This window comes from Apteryx mantelli, chromosome 15, assembly GCF_036417845.1.
Source record: "Apteryx mantelli isolate bAptMan1 chromosome 15, bAptMan1.hap1, whole genome shotgun sequence".
Classification (NCBI taxonomy): Eukaryota; Metazoa; Chordata; class Aves; order Apterygiformes; family Apterygidae; genus Apteryx; species Apteryx mantelli.
Genome location: NC_089992.1, coordinates 21,203,439 through 21,230,192, shown reverse-complemented (window position 1 = coordinate 21,230,192; position 26,754 = coordinate 21,203,439). Strand labels below are relative to the sequence as shown.

General features: G+C 41.5%; 1 protein-coding gene and 1 long non-coding RNA gene across 2 annotated transcripts in view; one reads left to right on the top strand and one right to left on the bottom strand.

The window, feature by feature from the left end:
• The window catches only part of USP3 (ubiquitin specific peptidase 3), a 45,290-nt gene extending 29,419 nt beyond the window's left edge, over window positions 1-15,871 (bottom strand). Inside the window, exons 1-2 of the mRNA XM_067305843.1 lie at window positions 15,543-15,871; window positions 61-121 (exon numbers count right to left, since the gene is read on the bottom strand). Coding sequence (XP_067161944.1) covers window positions 61-121; window positions 15,543-15,633 — 152 coding nt within the window. The 5' untranslated portion in view covers window positions 15,634-15,871. The remainder of the gene's footprint in view (window positions 1-60; window positions 122-15,542) is intronic.
• Window positions 15,534-17,079, top strand: LOC136993440 (uncharacterized). Its single transcript, XR_010885760.1, has 2 exons — window positions 15,534-15,618; window positions 16,595-17,079. It is a non-coding gene; the product is annotated as an uncharacterized lncRNA (long non-coding RNA).
• The last annotated feature ends 9,675 nt before the right edge of the window (window positions 17,080-26,754 follow it).

Here is a 26,754-nt window from a genome sequence, read left to right as displayed (position 1 = left end):
ACAAAGGAAAAAAGATAAAAGGTTTATTAAATAATTTTCCCACGAATACTTTGTACTCACCTTCCACAATGGACACTTGAACACGTCAGACAGACCCATGGACTTTTATTTGACCGGCATACTATAAAAGAAAAAAAAGCAAAAGCATCAAGTGAATTTGCTGTGATATTATAGTTACGTAACACATCTTGACTGCTAGCAATAGCTCTGCTCTGACTCCACCTTGGCAGCATGGTTACATAAAACGTACATTAACCTATATTAGCGACTACCAGACTAAGGACTGAAGTGCTATTGACATTAAAGCACATTAGTCTTCCTGTATTTTGGGTTCTCACCACAGGCTACACATTTAACTGTTACTTTCCTTGAAAAATTTATGGGTTTTATTTTTATTAGATCCACATGAGGTCTACTTGGTTTTGAAATACAACAGAAATATCACAAGCAAAAGTCACAAAAACAGTGGGGAAGTCTAAAATCATTTCATTTGTTTTTAGTAAGACAGTCCACAGAACGCTGAAAAAAGCCACAGCACTTGTCTTCTGTCTCATAAAACCTGTTATACAAGAAGCCATTTTAAAGAACAAACTGTGAGAAAGCCTGACAATCTGATAAGGAGCAGATAGAATAAATTACTGTGTAACTCATGATAATACATACCATTTATACAATAATTATTCTTATGCTACAGTGCTGGCAAAGACCTTATCTATAAAGATTTTCTTCTTTCAAATCAAGCACAAGAAGCTGAAAGGTTAAAGTGCAATATGCTTTGCAATCTATTCAAGACATCAGAAGATAACATCAAATGGAAGAAAACTAAAGTGTAATCTGAAATTAAACATGGATGTTTTTAAGCTAAAGGGCTGGGGAAAAGCCAGCAGATACTAGAAAACAAATTCATGATGATGCATCATACCAGGGTGGGGTCACAAAAAAATGGATATTCTAACTCCTCCCCAAACCCAGTAGTCAAGTCTCTAAAATTCAGATTAGAAACAAAACAATCGCAATAATTAACCCATAAAGGCAGAATACATAAAAATGGGCAACCAGACCAAAATTTACATCAACTAAGTCAAAAAAAAAAAAAAAGTACATGTATCTTTATAAACAGCAGCAATATTGGAACTGCAACTAAATTGATATTGAATCTTCAATTTCTAGAGGAATACTAAATTAGATCATGTCAGTGAAGGATATGATATATATAATGCTATGATATATAACACTCAGAGTTGAATACCATAAAATTGTTAACTACCATCAGTAACCACAGAATTCACAGTAATAGCACTATGCTTTCAAATAGCCCCACTAGGACGATGAGAAAAATGAATGAAATCCTAAGGGCATTTCTGCAAAGCATAGAAAACAACACTAAAGAGAAAACTTGAATGATCCCCAAAATATAACATAAGAATAAGATAAAATACATAGGTACAATACTAACTTTTTTTTTTTGGCACAGCATGAACAACTGCTTCTTGGAGCAACTAGCCAAAAGAGTCACAGAGGAAAAGCAACTATCAGAAGCACTACTAGAGGCCGTAAAACCAGGGCAAAAAGGGACAAGAGAGGAGGATTAAATCCCAGCATATGCACAAATTATTTCTGTTGTTGCTCACTGTGGAAAAGATTGAGAGGAAAACAGACTTGGCTGCCTGGAGCCGTGCCTCAGAGAGCTGAACTGGAGAAACTGAAGCGAGCACAGGAGCCGTTTCAGTGAAAGATCACCCGGCCAGGCCAAGTCGGAAGTTGTACAGAAACTCAAAAACAGACTGACCAAGCTAGGCAGTTTGTAAACGATGGTATATATCAGACTGTAAAGGTCAAAGACTATCACATAAAATAAAGAAACATTTTATTTTTGTTAGCTTGAACATGTTAACTGCTAATTAAAAAGAAAGAAGCAAGAGGGTTAGTTTTTAATCAGGAGAGAAGCGACCATGTAAGCTACTTAAAATTAAGATTTTTACTATGTTCACTGGAAAAAAGCACAAATATTTCTGTATACTGTAAAATGTAACATAAAAGCTGTTTAAAGTAACTATTTTAAATTATTTAGTAAAGACTCCAAAATTGCCTTCTTAAACTGATGCAGTTATAATTTTACTTTAGAAACACATTTTCATGTTGTTTCAAGTCTTCTGCTGTTTTTCAGCAATCAATTTTCCCTTTTCTAAAGTTGACAATTCCCACAACCACAATGGCCATCTTACAAAAGACGCGGGAGAGCCAGGCAGTTCTGGCTTACATTTCAATTTAGAAAAGTGCAAGAAATTTGTTTAATTTGATCAAAAAACACCATGATTTTTACATTGGCAAACAGAGGAGAAAGGACAAGGAAAGATATGAAGTGGCCATTATCAGTTAAAAACGGACCACTAGTCTAATCTGATACAATTTTATTTCCCTGAACTACACAAACTAAAAGGTAAAAAAGTCACCAGAAGGAAACAGAAGCCAAAACCATTCATGCATTTAAACACAGATGTGATATCTAATAGTCGCTTAAGTGCTGTGTGAACAAACAACTACCATTATCCTACATTTTCATTGCTGGAAACATGAAACAGTCTTGCTGGCTTTAAAATTCTGGCAGAAACCTGCCATTTTTAAATAACATTTTTGACTTAACTACATTATCATCTGTGGACAGAACCACCTCAACCAATAAAGAATTAGGATGCAATCTAATCATTCTTACCTTTTACTATATACCCAATAATTACAATCTCACATTCAGGTATTTTAAACACTAGCACTCTTTGGTTACTAAGTGTGTCCAGGGTTAAACCACATTGCAGTAGTTCCCATTCTCCCAAGTTCATACCATGTTCAAGTGTTCTGCGCAAACCCAGCAAACAAGTCCACCAACTCTGCACAATCACAAATGAAATTTTCCATCTTTCACTTCAGAGAATAGTAAAAGATGGTTTATTTGTTTGCTTTAACTTTTAGGAAGAACTTTGCTCCCATTGCATCACATCAGAATTGTGTAGTTTATCTTCTGCACAAACATCTCCTCCCACAAAGAACTCAACATGCAAGTGACTCCCACTAAGATTAAACACAGAGGCCAATATTAAATTTGTGTCTCAGAACAGAACAACTGTAGGTCACAATTCTTACACAATTTTTTTTTTTTTTAAGGTTGCTGAAGATTGCATTCTATATTTCACTGAGGCTGGCTCAGGAGACACCTGCATTAAAGCTCGGCTTTCTAGGTCTTCCTCCACCCAGGTCTTGAAGCAGTTTCTGTCTGTGACTTACTATTAATAATTAAACTAGACCTGGAGCCTCAAGCATTGGTCTGGACCCTAACGAGACAGGTACTGTGGAACGCACTGCCAAAAGACAGTCACTGCCCCGAGCTGCTTACAGTCTATATTAGAGATGGCTTGGCTTAAGCTGTCAGGAAAGCACATGTTATTCCTTTCAGATGTAGTATAGACACGAAGACATTAGGCTTAAGAATAGATCAGAAAAAGAGATACAGGTCCGTGGCAAATCCCTTCTCAATTCCAAGCGCGTTTGGCCTTAACTCAGACTTCAGTCTTCGGGACTCTCAGGTCAGATAATTACACATAATCGCAAGGGAAGACCCTCAAACCCATTTGTACAGGTACTTATGTCTGAACTTCCCTCAATAGTAAGTATTCCAACTGGGATTTGGGGGTGTTTTTTTCCTTCTAGTGCTATTTAAAGAAAGGAGGGAGGGGACTACATTAGTCCCCCCCAAATCTGGAATAAAGTTATAACCAAAAATCTTAAAACTTTCTAACTACACTAAAAAAACCCAAAACCTTAATTACCTGTGTATATTACTGTTTATTTAGTATTATACAAACTAAGGCATGCCGGCTGCTTTCTCAACTTGAACTAAAGTGGCTATTGCAACAGCCACCAACTGGCCCATTTCACTGTATTTTTTAGAGTAGCCTCAAGCAGTTGGACGAAGATTATATTAACATCTCAGAAAAAAAAGAAAACAAATCTACAATGCCACTACGCTGTCTGAAACAGTGAGTCATTTGCCATTTTACATCAATATCAGCTTACTCAGAGGCGTAGAAACCATATTATTTAATCATGTAGTAGGAAGGGGAAGTACCATCCTTTACAGAATGATCTCTGTAAGTGAAATCTGAACGCTCATCTGTAAATGAACGCCCTCTGTAAATGAAGCAGAGGAGCATCAGTCCATCCCCTAGAGAGCAAACAATCAAACATATGCACAGACTCGCACATACCGGTGGGAGCCTTCAGAAACGTCCCTGCCTCCCTCCCTAGTTTCCACTTTCTGTAATTCATCCTGAAAAATAATGTTCATCAAGTTATGCAAAGCAGAATGACTAAGATAGGGCTCGTCAATCCGGCACTCATCACGGGGCCCCCGCCCCAGCTTACCCCCATGATCACTCAAACAAGTACTTCTGAATCTTGACTTTTTTCCCCTTACTGAAAACAGACTCCAAACAGCGTCGTGAGGCAGGAACACTCCTGGCAAACACTGTATTCCTCACAGAACAAAGCTGCAGATTTCCACTGTAGGAAAGTTACAACTATGTAAAGTATATAAACAACCCATGAAACTAATAGTTTTGTTTAAATAGCACACTACATAATTTAGAAACTGGCAAAAGAAAAAAGCAGCAGGAAGAGGAGGAGACAAACAGGAAGCAGCTTCTGTAAGGCAGCCAAGTTGAGAAACCTGCAAGACGCCGTGTCCAGCGGAGAAGCAGCCTTCACGGCCCGGCTCGCACCGGCTCCTCGGCCGGCCGCAGGAGCAGGAACGACCCGAGGCCACGGCTACTACAGATCTGCGTCTGCATCCAAGTTTTAAAACAGCCCTTTATTACATCGCTAAGGAAAAGGCCACAAAATATCGGCACAATAAGAGCAACACTTTGGTCCTTCTGTTAAAAGCCCGCTGAACGGAAACAAGATTAGGGTCATTAAGCTATCGCCAACGCTTCCACATCCTTTACAAAATAACCTGGACTTTGTTCTCAAAAGCAACTCCACCAGCACTACCATTTTACATGTATAATTATATGGTTAAATTACACAAGCATAATGATCCACACAGAAACATCTTTGGGCTAAGTGACCTTTTTTTCAGTTCAGTTTATGTTGACATAGCAGATCAGCTATACTGACATAAGATGAACTGAAAAAGGTTAGCTGTTATTTCAATAAGCATCTAAAAAAGGAGCAATATTTATAGAGTCGTGGTCACACTGATATAGTGACATTACACCAAGCAAAATTGTTCCAAAAAAAAAATAAGCACTTGCTGACAAATAAATATATGATATAAATATCTATCTCCAAAGAAAAGTACATGGCAAGAATATACTTGTAACCCCACATTGCCTCACAATCCCTCACTGCTCTGTTTTATTAATTGGTAGCAAGGCAATCTTATTCTCTGTTCTGCTCCAAAAAAGCAGTTGACAAATACAGCAAGAAGAACTAGGCTGACTCCATTAACGGCATTTGAAGAAAAAAAGAAGCAGCAGTTCACATAAAGTGCAAAGTTCCTACTATGTGAAATATGTTTTGGTCTGCGACACATCAGGCCTAAGAAATCAGACCAAAAACTTTCTCCTCCAAAGATCTAGAAGATGAGAAATATGCAAGCCAAAAATCCTGGGAAATGATCACCAGTGGTGGGAATAACGAAACTCTGCACAGAAGTTTAATGCAAATTATGCAAGTCGCTCTATTAATAATATATCAAATGCAAAGTTTTTCAGGCATAAGATTCAGAGCACTCCTCAGAGAGCCCAATTACATTTTATAGACTGAAAAAATGGAGAGAGAGAAAAAAAAAGAGAGATCAAATAATTTGCCAAAATAATTATTTTTAAGCTTATTACCGCCAATTAGAATTGGCTTTACTAGCCCTAACACTTTAGGCCTCTGTGTCATGGTACTGGCAGGCAATGGTAAGATATCCCAAAACTCAGCATTCTCTACCAAACTAAGGTGGCTTGCCAAAACATCTCTGAATTAAGCACCTACAGCTTCCCATGTGCTGTGTAAAAGAAACATCAGGCATCCAGGAGAGCAACCTCTGAAAGCTAGTATTCTGAGCAGGGAATTGCTCAGGTTTTTAGCCCAGGAGAAATATCAAGGCAAAGAGCGTGTTGGTGGTCATCCCTCCTTTGGGCTTACACACTGGTCTGCAAAAAGGCACTGCCCACCACTGGACTCTACATCTTTCTTGTACTTTCTTCTGGAGGCAGACACAAAGTCTTTTCGAAGACTGAATAAATCAGTTGAGGAGCTTTCTCTGCACAATTCCCATTCATTCAAGATGTGAATGCCTCAGGTTTAATTCCCTCTTTTGCCAGCAGGAATTCAAACTCACACCTTCCACCCTGAGGGACTTCACCTCCAGACTATTCCTAAGTGCTGGCAGAGGACTGTCGATTCTTTCTGTTAAAGATGACACTTTGCATGGAATAATTAGCAATTCCTTCGACCAATGAGACAAAGCAAGAGAGAATACGACTCTTCTCAAGGCTAGCATTTACTGCTTTTACCCCGGATCCAGTCTCAGGCAGCAATGAGCAGCCACGTGGTCTATATTCAAAAACATTCAGTCACAAGAACCGAGACTGAAACCCAGGATTCTCCAGCTACAAATGAACTGTCCAGCCACCACATTACAGAGCCACGTGCACCTTGCTCCCTGGCCCATAAACCCTGTCATAACGCAGCATACACAGTACAACAGCTTCTCAGGGCAAAAACCAGGAGCGCCAACCATCACAGAACATCAGTCAAGACCGAGGCGCTTCTGGATACGCCGACAATCAGACATTTGGGCATTGCAGAAACACCTTACTAGCAGAATCAAAAATGCCTATAAAACATAGTGTGTCTTCCAAGGTTAGGCAGGATTTTTATAGGCAGCATATAAAAATCCACAACAGGTAATGTAAGCTACTTATGACCAAGTACCTATTTATTAATACAGATTATCATGTTACCTATTTTTTTGACTTTGCATTCTTTGAAAGGAACGTGTACTCGCTACATGCATGTGAGCTTCGCTAGCTGACCCTCTTGCCTGTTTAGATACCCGGGGAGTCAGTGATAACTGAAAGAAGCATCTCGCATATACACGCTGGTAAGACCGTAAGATAGGCATTAACATACACAGAAGTTCACTGACTCATGAAAAACGCTAATTATTTTACAATCTAGGGGTAGCTTCTAGAACTTAAATACTGAGCTAAATGATTAGCTTTTTTTTTTGGAGGGGGGGGTGTAGGGGAGGATGTTAAACTGTATGCATATCTGTTAAGAGTATCTGCTCTGAATTTTAAAATTTGAAGGCTAGTCAACTCCTGATGAGAAACTTATGGGTGACTGAAAAAGAAAATGTTACAAGAATATTTTTAAGCCTCCGAGTAGCAATCTAGCTAAAATCTCATTCCAGACACTGAGAATCGGAGGGAGGGGGGACTACAGGCTTTGAAAGTGAGTCATGTTCCAGACCTTACTTACAAGATTGCTGTTTCAATGTTTAAGTTTTAGAGAGTATTCCCGTTTGTGATCAAACTTCATATACAGCTCTTCTTTCTACCCCACCCTCGCCCCCATTACAAGTTCATAAATGAACTCAACTTGTTTTGAACTATCTGATACTAGCCACTTAAAAATATATTCTCTTTAGCAATCATTTACATACGTTTCATTTGTTGCCTATTTTAGAAAACAGCATTCCAGTCAAAGTGAAACTAGACAAAAAGGGAAATGATTTTTAATTAGATTATTTAAAATGTTTTGTTTTTATAGCAGCTAACACCCATGTACTGAAGGAAAACATAAGAAAAGATAAAAATTTAAATTTAAATTTAAATCATCAAGGCAAGAAAATTTACAAGGAAGCAAATTTCCTGGTAGGCATTACTAACAATAGAAAAACGTTAATCATCCTTTCAGTGCTGCATACTCTTATAAGAAACACATAATGAAGAGAAGTCACAATAGTGTCAAGTCTTAGCCTGACTGAAATCACATCCAAATGTAAGAAAATACAAAGACTCCAAAGTCAAAAAAAAAACAAAAAAGAAAAAAAACTACGCTCGACTTAAAGCTATGCAAAAAACAACCACTTACTTCTTCTGTCATTAGCTTTCAGCCAAAGCCAGAATGATTAAGTTCTTAGTGAGAAAACAAAATAACCCAAGTCATTTTTCTGATAGTCGTGAACTTATGAAATCAACCAACATTTGTGCTCATGCATAATGATACTTATGTGGTATTTCCTGCTCTTTGTCACTAAACAAAAGCATTGCTCAGTCTCATATAGGATCCTTCACAGATGGTTACAGTCAACCACTTGACTACAATGGAAAAACATACTTAATTCAGACATACTAAACAATACCTGAATAAGAATGTAAAAGTAAAACACGGGTAAACAATTTTCCATAGAACAAATAAGGTCATTGAAGTTCTCAAAACATATCTGACACTGACGAATGTTCCTCAGAGAACAATGTGATTAGCTTCATCTGCGTATAATTCACCTCTCAAATTACGCTCAACCACACTGACTTGCAGTCCGGGATGTTGATTATGCAATCAGAATTTCACATTGAAAACATTGGAAGCTGAAAAATGCACGCTTTGTATCTGCCTATATTCTTAATCCTGTACTGGAAAAGCAGACAGGTAGGTAGGAAAGCTTCTTTCAATCAGTGTAAACAGAAACATCAGTTCCTGAGGAAGTGGTTAAACGAACTCATAAAAAAATAAAATAAAAAGAGAGAGAGAGAAAGCAGCAAACTCAGATGTAGCAGCAAGACAACACAGAACATGTGTGCTGCTTCTGTTATGCTAAAAGATCACTTACCACTACTAATCACATCCATTGATACTTTCTCAACAGAAAAGGACAAGGTTAGCCCTCACTCTACAGTGGTGCCATATTTCTAGGTAATTTACTCTTTCTACATGGTAAGATACCATGCCAAATCAAACTTGAGGTCAAGAAATGTCAGTGGTTGACTTTCCTGCATATTCCACATGTCACATCCTAGCCAAAAACAACAGTGAGAAAACATGCGTTATACATTAAAAAATAAAAAACATCAGTGGTAAGTATTTCACTGAACAATCCCAGCAAAATGAGATTTTAAAAAACCCATTACCTTCACTTCTCCTTTACACTCTAAAAAAGAAATTTTAGTGGATCAGCTATTTTGCTGACTAATTAGTATCCACATTTAAATACACACACTAAATGCAGACATTTATATATTCTTTGAATTGAGGCTTAAAAAAAAAAAAAAAAAAAAAACCACACACATGGCTATCCCATGAAAATACACCTGTAGTTCAACATGGACAAGCAAACACTTATCTGGAGACAGAATCCTAAATGATTTACATGCGACTCAGCTTGAAAATCAGTATCTGCCTCTTTAGTTTTGATTAGACCCCCCCCCCCAAGCTGACAGCATCATCTTGCTTTGAAGTGAAAAAGGTGTCTACTTGCAGTAGTTTAGAGAGAGAAAAAAAATCTAGATTCCAGAAAAATCACCTTATTTAGCTAAGCTGCCTGTGCATATTGTGATTAGATTCAAATGGACAATAAAATCTGCCAAAGAAATCTCAAACTACATTTACAAGATCCAAAATTAAACAGACATTCCAAAAGGAGAAAAAAAATACAGGTTGTTTTGACAAACCAATTAAGACTGCTGAATGATAAGTGTATTCACCATGCCATCCACAGTTTAAAAAACCCTCTTATAAGATAGGAAATGAATAAAGACATAAAATCTTACCCTGCCTCCATGACAAGGACACGATAAAGCAATGAATATTTTATCAGATATGACCATAATTCACTCTATGATAAAAACTACTTCCTCCAATAATCTCAAAATAAAAAACAGAAAAACCTTAACTAGTTCTCAGATCTAAATTTTTGAGAAGGCTGCACTTTCCAACCTCCAAGGACTACTGTAATTATGCATTGCCTTTAAGCACTCTTTACCTAGATAGCAAACACACCCATTAAAAATAAAAGACAAAGTGATGCATTAACAGCTTATTAAATAAAAGGAACAGCACTGACCAAATGTGAAATGGCTCAAAGCTTTGTTTCATTCCAAACATGGGATCTGAAACTTTCACTCTATGAACCTCAGACACAGATGAAACAAAAAATTAGCTAATCTAGCTCTGCTGGCCTCAGTACCTTACAACCAAGTGCCTAACTATCAAAAAAAACAAAACAAAACAAAAAAAACCCACTAAGAACAATGCACTGAACTTCAGTTTTACCACATGTGTATATTTAAAGGCTTGGGAAAGGCAGGTGAACACTTATCCTGATTACAGTTAGATGAGTTACAGTTGCAGTGAGATTTGAACTAAATCTGTGTCAGAGTCACTGCGCTCGAGTGGATAAGAGTCTGCCATGAACACAGAAGTGTCTCTTCTGCACGTCTGTGTGCCTTAGATATCGCTTCCACAATGCCTCAGATTGTCCTGTCTCCTTATCACATGGTGCGTTTTGAAGAGTCATTTCAAACCACTGATTTTTTTTTATTAGATTATGAAATAACTTTTAGCTTTTCATGGTTAACTTGGATAAGTCAGCAGTAAAATTTATCCTTTGTCATCTTTTGCTCTTCAAAATCACCATGAATATTCAGATCTAGTGTCTAAACAAAGTCAATGTATTAACTGTTTGACTGCTTTCCTCTAAAGCTGTCTCTTCCCGTCACTAACATTCAAGTTTTGTGATGGAGTGTGATTTTGTTGAGTAGAGAGAGTATAAACAAATTTTTCAAAAGAATACCTAGAAAATACTGTCATCAAGTCAAAGTTTATTGACTCATATATTTTTCTTAAATGATGCAAAGTATTTGAAAACCACCAGTCATCTTTCCTGTAATTAAAAGGAAAATCAGATCTAGTTTATGAGACTGAAATAGAGACCCCTACCCCACCACAATAAATGCGTATCTTCTAACACATTTTGTTCCAAAGCACTATTCTCTGTCTATCACAGGCTGAAATAACTCTTGCCGACGTGATTCGTTCATACATCATAACAGATTCAAATGGAAAAAAAAATGTTAACAGCTTTAATGAAAACAAGACTAGGTCTCAAACAAAACAAATTGAACAGGCTTTACTTAAAAAGACAGCTAGGGAATGAGTTTAAGGAGATATAACAACCTATAAAGTCTGAAGAGTTATTAACAAGCATTCCTGCATTGCAATGACCCAGAGTAACACATGAAGGACCACTCTACTTTGAGATTTAATTTATGTGACTGAATAAAAGAGGTAATTTTTATATATTCATTTTCTCCTTTAATTTCAGAATAAATATGGTAATTATCAGGCCAAATCAGTTTTCCAGATAAAGGGTAACAAACAATGCTCACGCATAGAAACCATTACACCCATGCACTGTCGGTGAGCTTACCCCGATTCTACGTGCAGCTGACTGAAAGGTCCTCACAGGAAGCAGGTCCTAGCTACCTCTCCCCAGTTCAGCGAGGTCTCTCTCCTTCTCCCATATTATGGTAAGGAATGAAAGAAGAGAGGAAATGAGGACCTCTGGTAATAAAAAGGAACAAGCAAGAGGAGGGACAAATACTCATGGAGAGGGAAAAGAAAGAGTAACGAGAAGCTGAGATGAAAAGGGAAGCTGAGAAAGTTCAGGTCTGTGTACCTGTGCATTTGCAGTATATTTGTTTTGGCACCGATTGCAACAGCCCAGCACTGCAGTGCCAAAAAGCACAGCACGGCAGAGTGCTGCTACCTACCCGAATGAATAGAGAACAGTGCAACTCATTTATCTGAGGGGAGGGGAAACCATCAAAAGCAGTCTCACCCAATGCAGTCATATTCTTGAAAGTTCTCCCACTCAGCCCAAAATATTTGCTCTCACACATAAATAAAGCATTTGGTGACATTTTGGGTGATTCTGAACTAACAATGCCATTTTGTAAGTTACTTCAAACACAGGAAAAAAAATGTCACAATTCAGCATGCAGATTTCCACCATAATCATTGTTTGCTAGGCCTCAAACAGCTTCCTGGTGCTCGCTCTCCTCTGTGCTTTTAATGGACCCAGAGTCATTTGTAAACACCATAATGTATGTTTCTGACCAACTGTTAAATTAGAGTTCTTATTCAACAGAAGTTAGAATGGAAGAAACAGATGCCAGGCAAATATATTTAGCTTCTGCAGAAAATACCACTCTACAGCCAAAACAGCTCTTCAATACCTATCAAAACTACGTTATTGAAGAAAAAATATATATTTAACTGGCAGTGATCTGCAACACAAAGGTTTTAAGCATAATTCAGGAGTACAGTTTCCTCAAAAAAAAAAAAACAAACTCCATTTGTTCTTCTAAAAAAATAACTTGAAATTCTACATTGAACAATCAATGAATTCACCTCAACCATGCAGAAAAAAAGTTGGCAAAACTCTTTAGACTTGCACAGGTGTGCTTAAAAGATTGCAATCTTATTTAGGTGAGGCATGGCTCCCTGTGGTTTCATGAGTCTATGAAAAGTTGTTGGGAAATACCACATCTGAGTTGTTCCAGAGTACTTTTCATAATTACATGATTTGCACAACAGTGCCGAAGGTGTGGCACATCACACAAATTCAACTGACTCAGGCTGTGACACTTTGCAGTCTTGCCAATGCCTCCAGCTATTCTACTTCCAACTTCAGCAGAAGTTACAGAAATTAAAGCACATGGAACCACTGCACTCTAATTGGAAGTAGCAGACATCTGCATGTAATATTTCACGTGACAGCACTGATTAAAAGGAATTTTCAGTTTCTGTACAATTTCTGCTTCACATATTTAGCTCCTCTCAAATGCCCAATTACAACAACAATAACAAAAAAAATCTGGATCCCACATACGTATTCTCTGCTCTTTTTGACAGCTTTGAAGCTCCTCAAATCAAACATATGCTGCTTTTTGCATCACTTACTGTACAAAGCATGCTTGACAGGATTAAATACTCAGGAGAAAGCATGCCATCCTCTAAACAGAAGTGCTTGAACTCTCAGACCTCCAAAGTTTACATCAGTAACACAGCAGAAGTTCTAGAAGCACCTCAAAATGAACACTGTTACTCTTTAATTTGGAGCCAAAATGTTCATATTTGATCAATCATTTGTCATCAGTGCTTCCTCTTATTGCTCTTTAGTCTTCCTTCATCACACAACCTCCGTAAAAATTCTAGTATCTTCAAGAGCAATTTAAGCCAAGAGAGCAATTTGGGTTGGTGCACAAGCTCCTCTAATCCAATCTTTAACTTTGGTAAAGCTAACTTTCAAACAGTAGCGTCATATACAAAACACTTCTATTACACAGTGCGACACATCTCCCAAACAGATTCGAAAGTGCCTCCCTTACGAAGCTGCTGTTGCAATCAAGAGAGTTTTTTGGGAGAGGAGAAGGAAAAGCACTTAATATGCATCACTCAGTCAGCACGACACTTCCAGGCCCTCAAATCACAGATACCCAAGATAATGACAAAAATAGCTACTGGCAGCTTGAAGGAAGAGCTCACTCTCCGAGGTATTCGGCAGTGTTTGGTTATCACTGGTAGATCACGTGGCAGCCAGAATGCTTCCTGTATCAGCATCTTCACTTATTCTCCTTTTCTGGAAAAGTCAGCTCTAACTCTGAACAGGACAAACTACCAATTCGGAGTCGTTTTAAGACAACGTGAGAGATGACAGATACCTTATAATTATATACTGCAAAAACTTACCTCCTAAATATTTTTCCTCCGACTTGGGCAACAACAACAACAACAAGAAACTAAGACCACAGCACCTTAGAAAGCAGCATCAAAATCAATAGGAAATGCATGAAGCGTTGTCAACATATTAACTTACATATGTCATTTTCTTTGTTTAATTGCACAATACCAATTTGCAGCAAAACCAAAGAATAAGAAATGGTATTTCTTGTGAGTTGAGAGAAACAGATATTACATACCTTTTTAAAAAATACCCTCACTAAAATAAGCACAGACAAGAAAAAAGATAGTACACTATACAGCATTATGGAGCTAATGTAACAATCGCATACTAGTAGCTGTAACTGAGAAGGGAGGTGCTACGTTTTACTAGACTGACAGGAATGCAAAACTCCATTTGTAAAAAGTTAAGAAAAAATTTCATTTGCTTTTAATTGCCAACAGCCTTCCGTTTGTTCACTGGAATGCTTTAAATTCAATATAGCTACATTTATCTTAACCAGTTGTTAAGAATTCAGTATTTATCTATACAAATACTTGTGTGATTTCTTATCGTAATTTTATTAAAAACAATAGCAAAACTCTCCCGGATGCGGCCTCGTTATTAATCCATTCAGTTCCTCAAAGCGTCCGACCCTTTCTTCGTGCCTCCCAACTGCAATAAATCAGTTGGACACCCAGCAACTGTCTCTCCCTGTAAGTGCTGGTTTGGGAGAAACGCCGCTGACTGACAAAGGAAAATTCATTGCAACACTGATCTTCTTTCTTTAGAGGCCTAACAGGGCCCCCGTTTGAGAGGCTTCCTGCAACAATAAGAGTCTCATACTTTCCAGCAAACCGACTGATTTTTGAGGTTGGAAAGTTATGTTAATTCTTGAGAATACATTTTCAGTCTTGGTAATGTTATCTTTTTAAAGTTCTTCGAAGGGTGGTTCCCCGCTGCCATACGTCTCTGGCTGACAACTGTGCTTACCCTAGATACCCTGCAGATAACAGACGGGCCCGCGGGTTAGACCTCTCGTCACGAGTTTTCTTCGGCAAGGAAACGTATCAGAAAAAAACAAGTTTTCCTGTGTTCCCTCTTTCTCCCTCGCCATTCCTCCGCACCGTCGCACCGCAAAGCGCACTCCTCTAGCAGCAAAAGCATTACAGACTAAAACAACTGGTTTTGCCAAAGGAAGCACAGCCCTACCACACCTTGGCTCCAGGAAACTGCAGTCGGGAAGAGCTCGGGCGACCCGCAGCTCTCCCACGCGGAGGCATCCACACCGCGCGACAAAGGACACCAGCCCTCCTTTTTTTTGAAATAAATAACCCCAAGGAGTACCCGAGAGCGCGGCCAGGCTGCCGGGGCGCCGCGGCCCTGCGCAGGCGGCGGCAGGTCACTGCGCGCGGCCACGCGGTGACCCGCGCCGCGACCCCACGCGCTGGGCACGGACACGGGCACGGACACGGGCGCGGGGGGGGGCAGGGGCAGACACCTCCGGGCCGGGCAGCCCCGCGGCGGCGGCGGCGGCGCTGCCGGCGCCCGTCCCGGCGCGCAGCGAGGCGCAGCGGCGGCGCGCGGCCCGGCGCTCCCGGGCGGCGAACAAAAGGGCTGCGCGGAGCGCGGCCGCCCCGGCGAGCGCAGGGGGCTGCGGCCGCGGCGGCGAACAAAAGAGCGGCCGGGCCGGGCCGGGCCGGGAGCCGCCTCCCGCCGCCCCGCGCCCCCCCGGCCGCGCTGCCTAGGCCGCGGCGGGCGCACTCACCGCTGCAGCACCAGGAGGAGGGCGAGCCCTGCGGGAACTTGGCCGAGTCGGGGGCGATGCAGACGCTGGAGCCGAGGTGCGGGCACTCCATGGCGGCGCGGCGGCGCGGGCGGCTCCTCGCGGCGCTACAGCAGCGGCGCCCCGCGCACAACAGCCATCTTAGGGCCAACGGCGAGATCCGCGCGCCGGGCTTTGCGGGCAGCCGCCCTCCCGTCCGCGCCCACACGGCTCCCGCACCCCTCCTTCTTCCGCCCGCCGGGCTTTCCGAGAAGCCGGCTTCCCGTCCGCAGATCCTCCCGCCGCGCTTTCCGCGCGCCGCTGCCGCCGGCTTCCCGTCCGGGCGAGGCGGAGCGGCCGCGTGCCGCGCCTTGCGGGTGGCCGCGCGTCTGCTGTCACGCGCCGCGGGGCGGCCCAACCGCCCGCTGCCGCGATCCCTCCCCGCCCTGCCGCGGCGCGGGGGGCGGGGCAGGGCAGGGCAGGGCCGGCGCCTCCCCGTCCGCGGCGGTCCGCGCGCCGGGCTTTCCCTGTGCCCGCGCGCCGCGCTCCTGCTTCAGCGGCCGCGGCGCTCCGGGCGCCGGGCTTTGGCAGCGGGCGGGGCCGCGCGGCACAACCGCCCGTCGCCGTGGCGACGCGGGCGGGGCCGCCGCCCCTGCCCCGCCCCTGCCGCTGCTCCGGGGCTGCCGCCCGCCCGCGGCCCCGCGATGGTCCCGGCGGCCGCCGGCGCCCGTGCGGCGCCTCCCGCGCGCTCCCCGCGGCGGCTCGCAGCTTCGTAGTGCGGGTGCGGCCGCGCCGGGCAGCGGGCTCGGGGGCCGCCGCCGGGGCCCTGCCCCTCCTCCCTCCCTCCCTCGCGCCGGAGCCCGGCGGGGCGCTCACCCCGCGGAGAGCGGCGGGAGCGCCGGCGGCTTCGGCTTGCGCTGGCCACGGGCAGGTGGGCTGGCCTCGCCTTAACCAGTTAGTCGGCCTCGAATTCGGCTCCTGTTGCTGAATTCTCCATCTCCACAGCTGCGACCTGCAAGATAAGCGGAAATAAAAGCTCAGGCGTTGTATTCCAGCGTTCCTGGGCAGGGCACGACGACTTCATGGCTCAGCAGTTTGCCCACTCGCAGCGGCTCCGTGCACACGTTCTGCTGAGGCCAACCACGCCGCCCCCTTCAAGCGCCCCCCGCCGCAGCGGCTGAGGCGGCGGGCATCTCCTCCCCGAGGAACCGTCCTCCTCCCGCGCACCAGGAGTTCTGCGCCTTTTCTTTTGCCATGTGAAGAACACACGTATTTGTATGGTTTTCTAATAAATGCTGTGTAAGTAGAGCAAAAAAGGATTGTGAGAAGTACAGAATATCAAAAATGTTTTACATAACAGAACTTTGATACAGATCTAAGAATTACTTGTATAAGCCCAGGGACCAAGAAGGTGGTTGTGTTCGTACATTTATATACTGGCAAAAGGATCCTTCTGTTTTTTCTCTGCCCTTTGTTTTTTTCCCCCCACTCCACAGAATGGAGAAGACATTTATTAAATTAAAGCAGCAGGTTGATTGTAGTTGCTTTCTGTCTTTCTGAGCAATGGGTATGTTTGATCTCGTCGTGCCCACCCCTCCTAACACAAACCAAGAGGAAGAAACCTCAATTGCTCTGTCCTCGTTTTGTGCCCTGCGTGGCAGCGTGACTTGGCCTTCTCTCAGTCGTATTTTGCAACCAGAGTTTAACCAAAATAGTCACTTCTTATCTCACCCTGTGGATTATGTTACCAGTATATTTAGTCTTTCAGAAGTAAGGAACTGGTCAACAAGGATTAAATATAGTAAAATAAACATGTTTAAATACTTTTAATGATCTACTTTCACTTTACCACTCCCATTCATGTTTTTTACAGTTGACATAATATACCTGGAAGGGAAAACCAACTCCTTTCATAAGTAAACAAAAACGGGGCCTGCCTGTAAAGAACAGCACAGTATACACGGGTACGGGAATTGAATCCTTGCCAGGGTGAGCTATTAGAGCTCCATTAAAGCCAGTGTATTGAAATCCGTAGAATTATGATACTTTACCTTAGAAGAGTTTCTATAAACATAACCATGCTGGGAGAGTATCTTCAGGCAAGGTACTAATAGATCCTCCCTTCTTGCCCCTCTGAACATAAGAAAAAGGCCAAGTTTATCTAGAGCTGTATTTTTCACTATCAGTTGAAAGGTCACTGTAATATGACTTCGGCTATATATAAGGCTTTTAACAGATTGACTAGTTTGCAAATTTGCGCATCCATGGAAACTCATTCTCACCAAGTTTTGCCCACTGGATGTCTCCCTTCTCTCAAACACTTGCATTATAGTGTCTTTATCTTTTCTGAAGAAGGAAAGTGGCTAGTGGAAATAGTGAGATCCCAGCTGCAGCACATCCCACAGTGACACCACGTCTCAAGTGCAAAGAAAAGTTAGCACATGGTTAACTGGAGAGAAGATAATCTTAGTATATTTACATTTCTTTTCATAGAGTAGCACGGAAGAGCCAGTGTCTGAGAAAACCACAGACTCTGCTGTTGCCAGTTGTTGCCAAAAGCTGCCTGTAGCACAGCTCCATTGATGGGCTGATATGGTTGATATGACTTCTCTGACAACAGAAAATTTTTCCTTTGGTGGGACTTCATTTTTTTGCAGGTACCTTACTGGACACCTAGTGCCCTACATTGCAGTAGTTGTGCCACAGTAGAAGACTCAACAAGCAATGCACTTTCAGGCAGGCCTGTGCTGCACTGGAACCATCCAAATCATGATCTGTGGATTAGGGTAACCATAGTATTAACATTAAGTGACAATAGAGTTAGTCATCTTATGTAATCCAAGTAGAAAATTGTTCCCTTCCTTTGTCTGGGGAAAGGGAACAGTATTTCCAAATCACCTTTCTTTTGTCCTGGGCCATGCCAAAATATTAGGTAGGAATCAAGTAGAGGGGGCTATGCTGTAACTTTATATTTCATCTTGTTTCCCCAAGAACCAGTGGATTTAACAGAAAAATAGGTTGAATAGGTGAAAGAGTGCTACTATTTCTGAAAAAGAGGGTTCCAGAGAAGGTGAACAGGCATGATCCATGGCAGCAAAACTGTAATGGGCATAGGGAACTATGGAAGAAAGACAGCCACAAAAATGTTTACAGATATAAGGATTATGTTCTGCTTTCTCTAAGATTTCCTATTCCAGAAGGCTACAAACTTTTCAGAGAAAAAAACATGTCTTTGGTTTAATTTAAGAGCCCTTTGACCATCATCTATGACCTTTATTTTAAGATGGGACTAGTCGGCCTGCAATATGATGCACAAAGAAAAATCTCCCTTCTCCCCTGCTGTGGAGCTATTAAGATCTCCATAACAAAAGAACACAAGGGTTTGGAATTGCAGGGAGGCTGGTAGGGACTACAAAGCTCTGCTAAGCACAGCAGTCCTTAGAATGAAAGACACCAAAGTCATAACTTCTCCAGACAGCATTTAGCTGTGAAGAACTACTAAATAAAAAGGTGTCAGCTTACCAAAATCAGGTCCTTCATCTTCCTCCCCGATGTTTCACACTTAAGAGCTAAAATCCATATACATTTGACACCTTGTTCCTATGCATGATAATAAATGGAGTTTAATTCCTCCTTTCATTTGCGTGTTGACAGCCATTCAGTAAAGCACTTTAAACAGTGTAACCTTGCCCAAATATTTGCATGTGTCTCCATTTTATTTGTAATGCCTATAGCAAAGGTGGTAGCCTTTTTTTTTTTCTTTAATTGCCAAGATAAATATTTAAGTAAGGGTGTTTCCATCTGTTGGAAAGCCATGGTGCACAGCAGCTACTGCATGTATGAAGTTGCATTTAGGGACATTTCTGAAGAAGAATAAATATATTTGTAATGCAACCTATTTGCCTATTGAAAAACAACCAAATCCAGTTCTGTGAGCATCTGGATCTCAAAAGCACTACTAGAAGAAGAGTAGTTTTAAGTGACTTGCACTGGAGGCATACATGTTGAATACAAGGGAAAACTGGAATAGGAGCTCTGGATATTGATGATGAAGAATTCAGATTACAATCTTCCTTTTCCATTTGCTTTTTGAATAAGATTCCATGAGTACAAACCACTTGATTTGGAACTGGAGTCCCATCTCTTGCTCCCATCCTTCCTCAGATCAGTCTAATTTAGATGATAGCTAAGGTAAATCCTACACACATGCTCATAACAAATGCAAATCATTGCAGAACAGGAGGCTATGAGTTAGCATTATAAATTAGATATACCTATTTGATATTATAGCACATCATCTCTACTTCAAGAAAGATATTCCACACTATACCCCCATGAGATATATGTAGCCATCCATCTATGCCATAGGCTCCATCTGAGGGCTTAAAATTTGGCCCTAAATCGGTATCCTGTGTGTATTCCTAGTATTTACACCAAGTTTACCTGCAGGGTTCCTCAGTTCTATTTACTTCTCAGAATAAGACCGGTGATCTTAAATATTCAAAAGTGTTAGTAGTGCAGCATTAAGTTGCCTCCCTTGTGTATGCATTATGATGCGGTCTAATGATACAATAGCAGAATTTTCCATGTGATCTTAGCTTCCTTCAGGGTCACTAGATGAACATCACTCAGTGGATCAAGTGGGGCAGACTTGCTGAGGATGACTTCCTCGTTTGCTGTAGAAGCTGGTGAGCATGGCATGAGGAAGGGAGGACACTGGAGAAGTGGAATGAATGCTAACCTGAAGAACTAGAATCTAACTCACTCTTTGCCGCAGAATTCCTGCATATCACTGGGCAAGTTATTTAAACCGAAGTTTTACTACGGAGACCTGTCTGCCATAGGTACTTAATGTAGAAGCCTAACCTCCTTTTCAACTACAATCAAGGAAAAGAGGCCAGCTCTATTCAGAGCACACACATTGCAGTCTTCCTCTCTCTATGGCTAGACATCTAGCTTGAACTTCTAGATTAAATTAAAGACAAAAAGAACACCCTCTTCCATGGCATGCTGCTTCTTTTCTGGATGGTCAGCTCAGAATATGTGGAATGAGTTTGCACTCATAACTGAAAAGGATATCAGCAAGTGTTTTGCTCTGAACACATAAAGCAGTGAATACTCTGGAAAACAATACATGCCTGTCCCGACCTAGTAGAAACTTGATAGTTTGGGCTTTCACCTCTCTGCGTATCAGATTCAATTAGCATATAGTTCCCTATTTCCCAGAGGTGTAAAAGTGAAACATTCAGATATGATGGTGGTGACTCAGTTATGACAGCATGGGGACTATACAGAAACCCACAAGGAAATGAATTCTTTAGTCAGTGCAGATTAGCATGCAACTCTGAGGCAGACAACTGGCATGGAAAATATCAACAGAAACCAGCAGAATATGGGTAAGTTTTAAGAGAAGGTCTCAGCTTAATGCAACCTTTACTGGAGGTTGGCTTCACACCTCTGTTTGTTACATACCATCTGTACCACGGCCAGAAGCTTAGTTGCATGCATCTGTGTATGAAAGTAAGCTACAGCACGCTGCATACCACAAGCGCACTTCCGGCAGCATGTTGTCTCATTAACAAATCTATTTCCATTTCCTGCACATCCTCTGAAAATAAAGGTCATGCTCTTTTTCAGCGTTTGATCAAAACACCACAGCAAGTAGCTCCCTTTACATGGTCTAAGATTTTTCTCTAGAAGGCAAGATGCTCTAGATGAAGGACAAAAAGCTAGAATTAGGCAAATGCCCAGAAGAAGCATCTGTGATGATATTTAGACTGTCAGATTAAAGCAGATGAAAAATTAGGGATGACCTGCTTGGAAGGAGCTTGGACACTTCTGTACATGTACCTTGAGGGGGCGGTATGACACAAGCGTTGTGCAAAGGTACCAGGTAATGCCAAAGGAGAGAACTGATCTCCTTCGCTGCCCCCTGCTTACACTGGCACTGTAAGAAACTACCTGAACTTCTGCTTCCATGAGGTTAATGGTTCTCTCCAACACTGAGGAGGGATCCCTCATTTCTAAATGAGTTGCTTCTCGTGCAGAATAACATTTACTACAGCAGTATAATTGTATTAGGCTGTTTTGAGATTCCATCAGAGCAGAAGGTTATTATTTTTTTCTGAAGTCAAATTCAGGTATGTATATGAGGTCTGCAGAACAGCTGTGTTCCCTAAAACACACAAAAGAGAAGGAAACTGGCCAAAGCAATTGCATACTATTGGATCATGTGGGCTGAATCATGTACATCAGAATTATGGGTCACATTCCCCAGTTAGTATAAATTGGGAGTTGTTCCATTAACTTAAATTGTGTTCACCCAGCTGACAAACTGTCTTCATATGTTTCTTTTAAATGACATCAAAAGGTTGTTTCTCTCTTCAAACCAATGATTCAGAGTGGGCTGAAGGCACAATTTGTTCATGTGCTACTATCAGAAAACACATGTCCTTTCTCATGATTTATGTTTACCCAGAAAGATGGAGCATTTTCCTCACCTTGACAGCTTGGTATTCCATGATGTCTGCTGGAACAGATTTTATTTTCCCATTGCTGAGCACACCTGCAAAATCCAGTCCCTGAAAAGGGATATTTTGGAAGGCTACTTTGAGGTGACAAAGTCCTCTAGAATGGGTGCTCCTCTGTGCAAACAAACAGTGTCTTAGTATTAAAAAGCCCTCCAAAATAACCTTGCAGATTGCAACATAGTGTTAAGAATGCCAAGTGTGAATGCAAAAAGTAAGAAATCTGTTGCAACCTGAGCTGCCAGATGAAGGGATTGAAATCCTGAGGGCCTGGCTCCAGTTCCCTGTAGCTGCAGAAAAGAAAGCAGTAGTAGAGGGGAAAGGGAGTAGTGCAACAGACAAGCAAAAAGCTGCAATCTTTTTACCAGAATTCTTGTTTTCATGGAAAACAACAGATACTCAGATAATCTCCCAGAGCTGCGATTTCTGAGAGTTGATGCTAATTTTATACCACTTTTCCAAGCACTCCAGAGGCAACCTACTGAACAAAGGCAACATTTTTCCTGTCATGCCTCTGATCCAGACTTTGCTTTATCTGCCCTGTCATGGCTTGATCACACCGCACGGTATAAATAAAGGCGAATGTGACTGTTCTGTTGTTTTGTCTTTTTTAACAAACCAAGAGAGGTGTAAAAAATAAATGATGCGAATAAACTGAATTGTTTTAAAATTCTCTGCATTGCTTTCTTAAGGTGTTACTTGTACAGACAAGGGATTATTTTAAATTCATGCTTAAAAACATGCCTGAAAGTTCTCATATGTCATGCAGCTTTCAACAGCAGCTTCATCAATTGTTGCTTTGTCCTCCAGAGTCTGTTCAATAACGCAAGTGCATCAGAGTGACGCCAGCAGGGTGACCCGCATGTCACTGGCCTTTAGGTTCCCCAGCTTTTCCTGTAGTCAGCTGTGTACATTTCCTGCACCAATCTTTCCAAATGCAATCTTGGAAATACAATGGTGATATATAATCATGATTGTGTGCTTGTGCTTAAGCTACTTTCAAGATCATGAGGCTTTATTTCATCCTGTCCTAATCCAGACAGAATACTCTGTAGCCGGTGTGACTAATTTCTCTTCATCACAACTGACCAGGGTTGACACACTAATTTTAGGCAAGCGAGATAACCACGGGCATATTTAAAAAAGATGTAGGCAGCTCAGTTTAGATAGATAGTGTCTTGGAGGGCAGAGGGGGCTCTCCAAGCAGTCTGTTACCAGAGGACTCAGTACCACCTATGTGGTGGGAAAATGGGATACTTGGGATTAGCCAGTCCGTTCAATCAAGGAAGGGGAAACTGTTCAAAAGCACTTGAGTAATTCCAGAACCTAAAACTCACACATACTGTTTCTCATGTCACATGGGCAAAACCACTGAAGTTACTATGCCACAAACACTGTGTATTTAAATGACATGCAGATTTTGAATTTCACCACTATTATTAGCTTATTAACAAATATAAGGAAAATAGACAACAATCCAGTCACAAGAATTTAAAAAAAGAACTTGTATGATAATAATGGTAGGGCCAGGGAGCGAATGAGATGGTAAAGAATGATGTTATTTCAAATAAATTTGAAGAAACAAAATGTGAAATTATTTGGTTGTGAAAAGAGCTTGTAAAGGAAATTTTTTAATTAATTTCTGAAGTCCCATGCCAAACAGTTAAAAATGTTCTGTAGGGAAAGTCCCAGGACAAACTGGGTGAACTAATAGGATTTTTCCACTTCTAACATCTGTAATTTCTGTGTAGAATACAACTACAGTAAAAGTATTGTGCGTGTCTGTGAATTGTAACCGTATACAAACTGTATCACTTTTCCCCCTACATTAAACAAGACTGTTGATAGCCAAAATACTCAACAAGCTATTTTTGCTTCTTTGTTTGCTGTAAGCTACAAAGGCATCCCGCCTGCCTCGCTGCTGCACGTACTTGATTCTAGTTTTGGTTAAAGAATACTGCAGCCTACTATTTCTCGTACTGTACTGGGATGTTTCTACTATTCCTACTAATCGTTTCTACTATTTCTACTATTTCTTCTATTTCTCGTACCATACTGGGATGTATCAGACCTTGGTCCTTCTTTACTGGCCACCATGAGCTGTAGATATTAACATAAAGATGCTGGTGTCTCAGAGTATCTTGATTCTGAAGAGTTTTGACTCCAGAGCAAAGTATCACTGAGAAAAACTTGCCACCGTACACAAAGACAGTGCATAGACACAACTGATGACTGTGCTGAATGAGATTTGTGTTAGATTGCAAATGGCAGTATTTTATCTTGTCTGGAGACCAGCTCGTTGGACCAGGGAAATAGGAATTTTCTGGCCATGTGACTAGGAATTTATTATTTCTTATTATGTTATTCTTCAGGTTCAGTTATTCGCAATGTTCACTAGCAATCTGAATTATAAAAAGAGGACCATTGGTTCAGATTTCCTTTCCTCACTCCTTTCCCTTGACATCTAATTCAAGGACTGAATGAGGTCTCCTGAAATTTTTCTGTTCTAGCTGGAACTTGAAATGGAGACAGTAAAATACAGTGAGAGGGAGTTGTGCAGCTTGTTCTGAAGTAAGAATCCATGGAGCTCTCCCGCGAACACTAGCAGAGCTTTCCAAGCAGTCTAGCTAAGCTCCAAACACTACACTGATTTACTCACTATGGCAAAATGTGACTGTGCCAGCAGCTGTTCAGTGCCTTGATCAAAGGGCTTCTATGGACTGCTGACACAGACAGCCCTGAATTTTGAGGAACAGAAATGTGGCTGAGTTATAGAGGAGATTTGGAGTCAAACCATCACAGACATATTTTTTACCATATTAGGCAGTCTTCCTTTTCTGGGATTTTGACTTGCTTCACACTAAACAAGGTCAGCACCCAAATATATTTTTAGCCATTTAAATGCATGGAATTTTGCTGGGGGAGGGGGACCAGAGAGGATCAGGAAATCAGTGTGTGGTATGATACAAATCACATTCAAGAAAATTATTTGAAGTAATTTTACAGAATTTTAAATTTGCAATGACTACTATTTCTTTCACTCAGTCTCCTGTACAATTAGACTCAATATAGTTAAGCCACCCACTTAAAAATATCTACAGGATGACATTACTATTCCTCTACCTGCTAGACTCTATAATTAACCAGGTTGATTTCTGTAATGCCTGTATAGCTAGGAGTTTACGATGCACCATGAAAAGAGATTTACTGGCATTCCCTCAGGAAGTACTTAGTAACTCATCCATTCCCATGTAATGCAAACATCCCCAATTCCCAGTGACACTGTACCATGTTAACGTGCATTTCTGTATGTTCTGAGATCTGTATGCCTAAAAGAATCCAAGGTGACACATAACTGAAGCAAAACCTATCATTACGATGATTCCCTTTTGTTAAAAGTGCGTTTTAGTAACAGTGACCAGAATAGATGTTCCAGCCAGTAAATGAATAAGCTTGGTAAGACCTGCCACATTTTGTGGTCCCTCACTGCCCCATCACTGGCCACATAAAGATAGTTAAGCAGCACATCCAGTTCAACATCTTTCAACTAGAAGTTTACGAAGTACATAAGGGCCAGAACTTTGAAGTCAGAATAATCAAGACATGCTTGCTGTACGTAGGATATTTTTCTTTTGATGGGTAAATGCAGCAGCAGTAGTAGATCAAAGGCTGATTTAATAGCCATAGTATTTAGGTGTTCATAGGCATGCCTTGTAATCATCAATCTTGCTCCCAAATTCTGGGCTTAAGTTTTACACCATTGCTCTCAGTATTTCTGCAAGAAGGTAAAGCTTTATATTACTGTCTTTCCCTAAGGAAACAGAGGTTAACAAGCCTGACTTCTCACTAAGGCTTCTCAGCAGCATAAGCAACACTGCATTTGCCATTCCTATGGTAAAAGGCTGGGACAAGGCCACCCCTGCCATGAGCAGAGGAAGGGAAGAAAAAAAGGGGGACAGCAACTACCGCTGCTGGGCTGCTGGTCAGCCTGACTCCAAACTTTGCTATATCCATCGTGTCCCCTTCTCCCAGAACCGCAGCCACAGCCGCAGCCCGACTGGTTGCCTAGGGCTGTGGCACAGGCATTTCTGCTGCCGGCAGCCTGCTGTCCCAAGCAGCTATTTTGCTAAAGTCTAAAGTTAGCTCTGGATGTTAACTACAGAAGGAGAATTGGTACTTCACCTTGAAATGTGGGAAAATGAGTAGATATTGTTGACAGTGCTGTAAAACCATTAGCAGTGTGAAACCACAACTTATCTATGCACAATAAGGGTAAGACTCAGGACTATCTGCAGACTTTACTTTTTCCTGCAAGTATGTGCATTGTGTACTTTTAGGATGTGTTGCTGGCATATGCTGCTTGTATCTGATGTAAGTTGTTCTTTTTTCAGAAGGGCCTACATTTCAGAGTTTTAATGATTCACATTTATAATTATTTAGCTAGCTACAAGTCATCAGGAATTGTGAAGACGTTTCACTAAGGGCTGAGCAGTGAAATTAAAAACCAGTCTGACTCACCATCATCTGGATAGATTTGTTCGGCTAATGTGGAAAACTCTTTGTTCACTGCCTGTCAGGGAAGCAGCTATTACCTCTCCCAGCAGCACCTCTGTAGGCAAATGGTTTGCAGCAGTCCATGGTTCTGTAATCATAGAAGATATTCAGCAATATTTACAATCTACGGTGCT